The 9,849-nt window shown below is 36.0% G+C and overlaps 1 protein-coding gene across 1 annotated transcript in view; it reads right to left on the bottom strand.

Moving 5' to 3' along the window:
* Positions 1–456: 456 nt before the first annotated feature.
* Positions 457–9,849, bottom strand: part of LOC106951681 (NACHT, LRR and PYD domains-containing protein 4E-like) — a 22,243-nt gene continuing 12,850 nt past the window's right edge. Inside the window, exons 4-12 of the mRNA XM_015039340.1 lie at positions 9,226–9,360; positions 8,849–8,941; positions 8,035–8,098; positions 7,672–7,900; positions 5,520–7,314; positions 4,616–4,789; positions 3,394–3,564; positions 2,192–2,238; positions 457–2,058 (exon numbers count right to left, since the gene is read on the bottom strand). Of these exons, the coding sequence (XP_014894826.1) occupies positions 1,529–2,058; positions 2,192–2,238; positions 3,394–3,564; positions 4,616–4,789; positions 5,520–7,314; positions 7,672–7,900; positions 8,035–8,098; positions 8,849–8,941; positions 9,226–9,360 (3,238 nt within the window). The 3' untranslated portion in view covers positions 457–1,528. The remainder of the gene's footprint in view (positions 2,059–2,191; positions 2,239–3,393; positions 3,565–4,615; positions 4,790–5,519; positions 7,315–7,671; positions 7,901–8,034; positions 8,099–8,848; positions 8,942–9,225; positions 9,361–9,849) is intronic.

The following is a 9,849-nucleotide window of genomic DNA, read 5'->3' as shown; positions in this document are numbered from 1 at the left end:
ATAGTTTCCCAAAATTCTAAAAATAATATTCAGTTACTGTATAAAGTCTACATGAGTCTGTATTTGTAACACATCTCATGAATGCAGTGACACTATTTAAGTGTTTGTTTGCACAAAATATAAGTTAAATGTATAATTTATGAAGAATCAATAAATCTTGGCTTCACTTAATTTTATGAACCACTTGATGCCCTACTTGAGCACTTTGTCATTGAAGCCTCAACTGAGGAATCATGTTTCAACACAGCCACAATTAGTCATCACTATTTATAGTCTGTATTAACTGCAAAATACATATGTTGTATGACCCACTGATTAAAAAAGATGTCTGAGTGAAAGTGAGTGTAATACAGAAAGATTTATGAGCTGTATAGCTCTCCACCATAAGTGTTTTGTTTGTCCGCAGTGGGTGAGGATCTGATGAGAGCAGAGGATGGTGGGAAAGATTTGCAGTTCTGGCGTTTTGCAAGAACACAGTTTAATGACAGTGTTTTATGAATAAACAGAAAAACAGGAGCATAAGTACAGTTAAACATTGCTTTAAAACTTAACTTCACAGATGAATTTTACAAAAGAAAACCAACACATAGATCTAAAGCCAGAAAATATATGTGCATTGTCATCCTCACAAGGCAAGAAAAAAAGAATCATCCCACTGTTTCTATACCGTTACACTTTAAAAATATAGTTTCTCTGTTTTTACTGTAAGAAAACTTACTATAAAGAAAACATCCCTCCCCTTTTTATTTGACCTCCCAGTAACAGTGACCGTAAAGTAAATGAAAGACACAATATTCTGTAAAATATATGAACATTTTCTCTAACATACAGTAGTTGCATTACTTAGAGAGGAGAAAGTCCTTCTTTCTAATTAATAGCACTAAGATATTTTAATGTAACTGCATCACAACATGTTTGATTGAATGAACAACTGCATAACAGCCACAACATTCCAGTTTCCATTACATCCATGTAAAAATTACCATACATCATCAATAATAACAGCAACAATGAAAACATATAAATCAAAAGATATTGTGATTAACTCCAAATGTAGCATACCAAATAACAGATGAAAAATTTTACATTCAAAAACACTAAAATTTTATCTAAAAAACTAAACGGTCTGAATGGCATCCTGAAGTTTTATTTACACACAGACTCATGAATTCCTTCACTATTAAGAGACCTGTTGTATAGAAGAATATTTAAACAGCATTTTTGTGGGAGTTGAGACTTCAGTGACCAAATGTTTTCTTCACAGAATAATAATTAGGAAACCAGCTCAATATACATATTAAGAATTGAATCTAGACTCTAGTTTTTCTACTGAAGCAACATTTCCCCTTCATTCCTTGCATTTTATAGTCTGAAGGAAACCCAAGAAAAATATTTATTACACAGAAAATCTTTACATAAAACACCCAGATTACTGTTAAAAATGACCTATTGATAAAGTTTAGTGACTTTTATACACAAAAATAGAGGCTAGAGGTGTCAAGGTGTTTCTCTGACAGGATGAGACTTTTTACTCTGAACACAGTGACACAGTGGAACCGGGACTCCATAACGCAAACCCAGGATAAAGAGGTTCTGTAAACTTGGTGTTGAAGGTGTGGAGGTGAATCAGTTTGTCAGAGGATTTGTTGTAAAAGGACAGAATGCCAGCTTCATAGTCTACATATACTGCTACTCTTTCAGTGACCGCTGTGGGGATGCAGGGTATTTTTTCATTATTGTGCCAGACAGAGTAACCATCATCACTAGAGCAGCTCAGACTCCAGGACTGACTGTTCCCTCCAAACACAGAGTCATCCATATCTCCTTTTCTGTTAATTCCTTTGTAACTCACAGATATGAAAACCTCCCCTTTCCATTTGACCTCCCAGTAGCAGCGACCTTCCAGTTTATTGTCACAAAGCAGCTGAGGATTGTCAAATCTGACTGGATCATAAGGATATGACACGTCCTCTTCTTCATTTGTTATCTTCTTGTCTTTCTCAGATAGTTTGAGATTTTTGCTGATTGTGTTTGTGTCAATTTTGAGTGGACAGGAATCTAAAGAGGAGAGAACAAACACAATCCACCTGCAGTTAGTAATCATTTTTGACTCTCGGACTACTCCAGAAATAAAAGATCAGACAGCTTGAATGTGGATGTGTTGCTCTGTTGTCATGAATCAGATACTTACACTTTTTGAAACCAGGTATCGACCATTTCCCTGGTACAGTCATCAATCTGCAGCAAAAAATGAGAGAGAACAGGGGTTGGGTGTGAATGTCAGGCTGTCAGTTCAGCATGTAGACAATGTTATTAATGGAGGATCTTGGACACAGATTAGTTTGCACAGAGAGAAAATCTGTACAAGAGTTGAATAGAACAATTCAAATCTTGTATAGATTTGATTTGTATATGATCTGTGGTTGCTATATTACATTGTAGTTTTGTGTGGTTAATGTTTCTAAGAGATGCAAGACTAAATGTATTAACTTCTAAACACTATTGTTTTGAAACTGTAAATTTAAAGCAGTAGATCAGCTGTTTTAAAGATTGTGAGTAAACACAATTTCACAATTTCCTATAAAAGATAAGCAAAAGATGTTTGTAGAGGAAATAATGAAACTGAATTTATAAAATAACAATGTAACACATTGAAAGGTCAGAATAAATCAAACTTGGCAATAACTTTGTTTCCACAAAAAATGCAAAAGAAGGACATATTCCATTATTGGTGTTTGACAAATAGCCTAAGCCCTATCTCACGTGTTAAACTCAAGGCCCAGGGACGAAATCTGGCCTGCCAAAGCTTTTTATGTGGTACTCTAGATTTCAAATTACATTAAGTCCTTTCACAAATCTGCAAAATCAACAAATCTCCACATTTATTCTGATTTTACTGCAAAAGTTTCTCAAAATTGGTCAGAAACATTGAGTTTGAGTGACTGCTGCCTCCGCCTTACTTGATGCCAAGTTATAGTCCATAATTGATATGGCGAGTAATAAAACGTCACATTTAACATCATACATTAGTGCAAATACTGTAAAAACAAACATCTCTGAATTGGCACCACAAAATGTGCAATTTTGATTGCAAAAAAATACAACCCTAGAACAAAAACAAAATCCTAGAGGAACAGCTATTTATTGATATTTCAATAGTTTAATTGGTTTTATTGATATATTCTGCCACAACTGGCCCTTAAAGAACATTCAGATTTTTGATATGGACTAAAATTAAAATGAATTTGACACCCTTGCCTTATATTATATTAGGTACTATTATATTAACCCTATTTTAAATATTGACAGGAGGTGAATGGATAGAAAACTAAATACCAAACTTATACACCTATACTTTATATATATCTGCAATGGATCTCTCTTTGGATCTACCTGAGAGTCTCCAGTTTGGATCCTGATTTGTTCTTTATATCTGTCAGAGTCTTTGCCCCTGTGTTTCGGATTTGATTGTAGCTCAGATCCAACTCTTTCAGATGGGAGTCGGAGCCCAGTGCTTCGGCCAGAAAAGAACTGGCCTCTTCTGTTAATACACAGCCTGACAAACTGCAGAAAAACAAATTATTTAAAGATGGTCAGATTACAGTAGAGTGAGTACATCAGTTCTAATAAAATGAGGATAAAATAATTAGACATTCATAAAAAGAAAATGATTTAAGAAAAGAGTGATGTTCTGTAGGTTAGGAATGAAACACATTTTTATGTTAGTTGAAAAAAATATGAATAGGAAGGTGTGATTATACACTACTGAATGCCGCCTTAGAGAAAAGCATGTTACATCATTGGTGAAAACTTTGTTGTTTTGCATTAAAAGCAACCATTTGATTGGTCAGAAAATGTAAATGTTGCGGTTACTACCCTGAAGAATGCTGCAGTGGAAAGGACCAATCAGGATTTCCCTAAAGTTCTGCTCTTGGTCTTACTCAAACTAAAACACATTTATTCATTCAACCTTGGTTCAGTTTCAATTGCTCATCAATAAATGAAGAATAAAGAAAAGAAATGTGAAGTTTAAATGTGAAGCAACCATTGAAAACCCTGGATGGATATATTTTCTCATCAGAAAACTCCAGGAGGAATCTCTTAAATCCCTTATGTGGCAGAATTAAAAGCATAGAAATCTCCATATCAGTATAAAATAAAATGATGTTCTTGTGCTCATGGTATTGCAGCTACATGGCTGGTTCCACAACACAATAGCTGATTATTATTTGCATTTTAATGACTATGACCTTGGCCCCAAGTTCAGTGATGTGTGGCATTAAGATGATGGTATTATTATATTTTGCCAATGCGAGTGTAAATATTCATGTTACAGCATGTTTTTGTACTGCATGAGTTTCACACCAGATCTTTTGTTTACATGTAAGAATTCTGCTCTGGATGTTGAGCACAACTCAAGCAAAGCATCAAGTATACAAATAGGGTAGATATAGTAAGTGTAGTTTAGACAGAATTTTAAAGTATGACTTTAAATTTACAGAAGGAATGTATGAGAGAGAGGGTTATGTGTTTGGTAAATTAAACTATTTAAAATATCTAGCAGAAGAAATGTAAATGTAACAAATAATGTTTTCTGGCAAGTTGTGATCCTGACCTCAGAGTTTCCAGTTTGCAATCTGGACTCTTCAGTCCTTCTACTAGAGCCGATACTCCTGAATCCTCCAGGTTGTTGTTACTCAGGTCCAATTCTCTTAGACTGGAGGACGGGGAGCTGAGGACTTCTGCCAAAGCTTTGCAGCTATCTTCTGTGAGGTTACAGCCACCAAGCCTAAAAGTAAAAATAAGAATATCAACATTTTAAAAAATTTATTTATTTTACTAAAGCAGTAAAATAAATGTCCACATTCTATTGTATGGTTTTTGTTTTATTATGATGTTTTGTGAATTGGGTCATTGTGTAAAAATATCTCACAGGGGAAAATGTGACTTATCTATTAGCACATATTTTTTGTTACAATGTAAATAAAGTGAATCACTTATCCAAAAACCCCAAAAACCCAATTGCTTATAAATGAGATTTTTTTATAACTACAACTTGTTGTTCATATATTTTAACCAGGTAAGTTTATAAACTAAATTTATAAAACTATTCTAATGATACTGGCCACTCAATGTGCTTTTACATTTCAGCTCACATTCACCTATTGACACAAAAATACACAGATTGGGGTTGAATGTTTTGCCCAAGAACACTTTAACATGTTGCAGGCGGAATTTGTGATTACAAATTCACTCCTATTGTTTAGCTATAAACTAATAATGATCAAATAACCAGTTCTGAGTTTATTTTGTTGCAGCTAAACCTGAGCTTCACCAACAGATGTGTGACAGCACTGATTAAATTAAATAGAACACAAATAATGAATACATGGGGATAGCATTTAAAATCCATTTAAATTCATATATTTATATTAAATTGTCTTCACAAAAATTTGACCTTGTTAGCCAAAATTAAATGTATTTTGAAAATGTGTATGTTTGTCTAAAAGTATACATACAGAGCCTTGTTGGATGCTTTGACCACTGGCATCAGCTTCAGTAGAACCTCCTCTGAAGCTGAATATTTCTTCAGGTCAAACACATCCAGAACTTCTTTTGATGTCAGTAAGACGAACACCAGAGCCGACCACTGAGCAGCAGAAAGGCTATCTGTGGAAAGATTCCCTGACTGCAGAGCTTGCTGGACTTCCTCCACCAGGGAGTGATCATTCAGTTCATTGAGGCAGTGAAAGAGAGTGATGCTTTTTTCTACAGGCAAATTCTCATTGAGCTTCTTCTTGATGAACTGGATTGTTTCCTGGTTGGTCTGTGAGTTGCTTCCTGTTTGTGTCACCAACCCTTCCAGAAGGCTCTCATTTGTCTGCACTGAAAGACCCAAGAGGAAGCGGAGGAACAAGTCCAGATGTCCATTTTGATCTTTCACGATCCTACTAACAGCACTCTGATGGAGATTTGTTAATTTTGGTTTCTTATAAGCTGTAGAAATCCTGGAAGCTACTTGTTTTTGTTCCATCACATTAAGATTGTCTTTGATGAAGGTCAGATGGACATGAAGAGCTGCCAGAAACTCCTGAACACTCAGATGGACAAAGCAGAAAACCTTGTCCTGGTACAGTCCTTTCTCTTCCTTAAAGATCTGTGTGAAGATTCCTGAGTACACTGAAGCTGCTGTGATATCGATGCCACACTCTGTCAGATCTGACTCATAGAAGATCAGGTTTCCTTTCTGCAGCTGATCAAAAGCCAGTTTTCCCAGAGACTCAATCATCGTCCTGCTCTCTGGAGTCCAAAGTGAATCAGTTTCTTTCCCTTTGCCATACTTTGTTGTCTTCACTTTGGTATGAACGATCAGATAGTGGATGTACATCTCAGTGAGGCTGCTTGGTAACTCTTCTCCCTGTTTAGGTTTCAACACATCCTCCAGAACTGTAGCAGTGATCCAGCAGAAAACTGGGATGTGACACATGATGTGGAGACTCCGTGATTTCTTGATGTGGGTGATGATCCTGTTGGCCTCCTTTTCATCTGTAAATCTTTTCCTGAAGTACTCCTCCTTCTGTGGGTCACTAAACCCTCTGACCTCTGTTACCATGTCAACGCACTCAGCAGGGATCTGATTGGCTGCTGCAGGTCTTGTAGTTATCCAGAGGCGGGCTGAAGGAAGCAGTTTCCCCCTGATGAGGTTTGTCAGCAGAACATCCACTGAGGCAGACTTTGTAACATCAGTCAGGATCTCCTTGTTGTTGAAGTCCAGTGGAAGTCGACTCTCATCCAGACCATCAAGGATGAACAGAACCTGGAACTGTTCAAACTGGCTGATTTGTTTGGTTTCAGTAAAGAAGTGATGAAGAAGTTCCACCAGGCTGAACTTTTTGTCCTTCAACAGATTTAACTCTCTGAATGTGAATGGAAATATAAACTGGACATCCTGGTTGGTTTTATCTTCAGCCCAGTCCAGAGTGAACTTCTGTGTTAGGACTGTTTTCCCAATGCCAGCCACTCCCTGTGTCATCACTGTTCTGATTGGTTCAACTCTTCCAGGTGGGAGTTTAAAAATATCTTCTTGTCTGATTGTTGTTTCTGGTCTCTGTGGTTTCATGGACACTATTTCAATCTGTCTGACCTCATGTTCTTTATTGACCTGTCCAGTTCCTCCCTCTGTGATGTAGAGCTCTGTGTAGATCTGATTCAGAAGAGTTGGGTTTCCTGCTTTAGGAATCCCCTCAAACACACACTGGAACTTCTGCTTCAGAGACGATTTCAGTTGACGTTGGGAAACTGAAGTATAAAGTTCTGAATAAACACAAAAGTAAGTGTTTCATTAAAATTCTGTATGTTTTTAAATAATGCATATACAGACCTTGTTGCCCCACCTCTTGTGTCTTTAATAAAATATTGCATGTTTATGTCTAAAGTGCTTGTTGATTAAAAGGAAAGTTAATATCCTTTCTTGTTTCTTGAAGATGTTACATCTTTTGTTCAAAACATTTTTGTCAGCATTTTTGATTGTGTACATATAAGAGGTGAAACAGCTTTAGGAAACAAGAAAAATATCCTTTTGCTTTATTTTCTGATATTTAGAGATAGTATGCACATTAGAATCGACACCAACATCTTCAGCATGTGTAATATTTGTAGAACTTCTCTTACTGTTCTTCAGACGATTTGCCAGATTCTTCTTCTTCATTTTCTTCAGAAAGTTCAGTGTGAGCTTTAAAAGGGCCTCCTTGTTGCTCCTGTTCAGCTCTTCATCCTCGTCTTCTGACACTTCATCAAACTCCCACGGACTATCTAAACATTCTGTGTTATTTGGATCCAGGACATCCTGGATTGTCTTTAGCTCGCCATTCACATAAGTTACAATTTTTTCCTTCAGCAGCTGGAACAAATGAATAAATTAATGAATCATCAGACTAAAATACAGCCAAACTTTACATTGGAAAGACTGATAAAACAGTGATATCATGTACTTAAACAGGACTAACAGAAAGTAGTAGTTGTAGATGTGCAAACCTTAAAGGTAGAGTCCAGCTGTTCAGACTGGCCACTAGGAACCTCTGAGCTCTGCTCATCCAATCTGCAAAGAAATCATGAAGAATTAACTCACATTATCTGACCACAAAAAACAATCATAATGTAAAGCTCCATGATTTAATGTCTGTCTGAATTTTCAGAAGAAAATATAAGAACCGGTGATTAACTATCATAACACCATCAGTTGTACTAAAACTCTGCAAAGTTCAATCTTAATACTACTTTCACAATGTTGGCTATCTCACTTCTGTATCCTAATGACATTGGCAGATGCTCATCATTGTTTCTGTGCTCAGAAATGCATTAGGAATCTATATCTTCCTGTCTGGATCTGAAACTGCATCAAGTTTAACAAGTTTGCATGCAAAAATAGATTTGACAATGTCAGATTTTGCCTTCCTACAAAGATACAAATTGACTAGTTGAACTTAAAGTTCTTTATAATGGGTTTTTCCTATCAGTTTTAGTTCAAACATAATCATTGATCATTCCTTATCATAGTGATTGGTGGATCGTGTTACCCTGGGAACAACAAATGACTGAAAAGTGTACTTCTTTCACAGATTACTTTGTGAGGCCCAAGATCAACCAGATCAAAAATGTAACACATGATTTTGCAGGACTCCTAAACAACCTTCATTCTTTACGCTTTTACTGTTTGTAGAAACTTAATACAAAACAATTTCACATATGAACACAGAGACGTCTTTTAAAAGAGTCAGGCCATGTGCTAAACATACTAGCAGGAAATGACCCGCTAAATCAGCAAACATCAAAAATAAAGATAGCTCACTTCTCTGGAGAAGGAACCTCTGAGCTAAAGTTAGGAACCCTGTCCTTGGAAAAATCACTCCTGAAGGACACACAGCTGGGCTCCTGATGGATCCTGATTAAAAGAAAAGTTGTCAGAAAATGAAAGAGGCCGATTGTATCGTGCTACACATCTTATGAGGAGACAGTGGACAGACAATCACATTTAACTGTTGGCTCATTAAAGATTTCAGAGACAAAATAAATATTGGTAAATAAGTTTTATTTAAGATGGTTTAAAAGCAGAATAATTGTCAAATTGTTAAATAAAAGTGTTCTGAACGTGTTATAAAAGCAATAAATTAATCAGCCCATAAAGATGCATGTTAATTAAATTTTACACAGATACAATCAGCTCACCTGTCTGAGGATGAAGGTTTTTCTGAACTGTCTTGGGAGACATCACTGCTGATTCCAGTGATGTCTCCCTTTGATGGGTTCAGTGATGATGTGGGGGAGACATCGCTGGATTCAGGTTTTGACCCCTGATGAGTCCTGAATAAAAAACAAATGTTGAATGAGATTCTAGTGATAGAATATGGCATATTCCATCACTAGAATATGCCATATTCTAGTGGCATATTCTAGTGGTACTAGAATATGCCCCCCCAAAAAAAACAAAAAACAAAAGACATCTTGTCAGCATTCAAAAATGATTTTAGTAATTAAAGAGAGCTCTTTTAATTTCTGGTTTTTGTTCTGGTCTTTTAGGTCTCCAAGTTACTTCCTGTTAGAGAACAATCTTCCACCTTCCTCTTCCTTTCTGGACTAATCTGCCAATAAATCTTTATTTTGTTACCTATTACTGGAGACGTTGCTCCCACTACTTTATTCTGCGTGGCCAAGTTGTATTTTATTGAAACACATTAATTGTTTCACACATGGAAATGAGTATCACAGTCATCAGCTAAACTCAACACATTTAAAAATGAAAATATGTCCTTTAAACAATTTTAACTGTATTCTAAAATTAGAACACTTATG

The sequence above is a fragment of the Poecilia latipinna genome, unplaced genomic scaffold (assembly GCF_001443285.1).
Source record: "Poecilia latipinna isolate Pla-1442-1.1 unplaced genomic scaffold, P_latipinna-1.0 Scaffold468, whole genome shotgun sequence".
Classification (NCBI taxonomy): Eukaryota; Metazoa; Chordata; class Actinopteri; order Cyprinodontiformes; family Poeciliidae; genus Poecilia; species Poecilia latipinna.
This window is presented reverse-complemented; position numbering and strand designations above follow the sequence as displayed.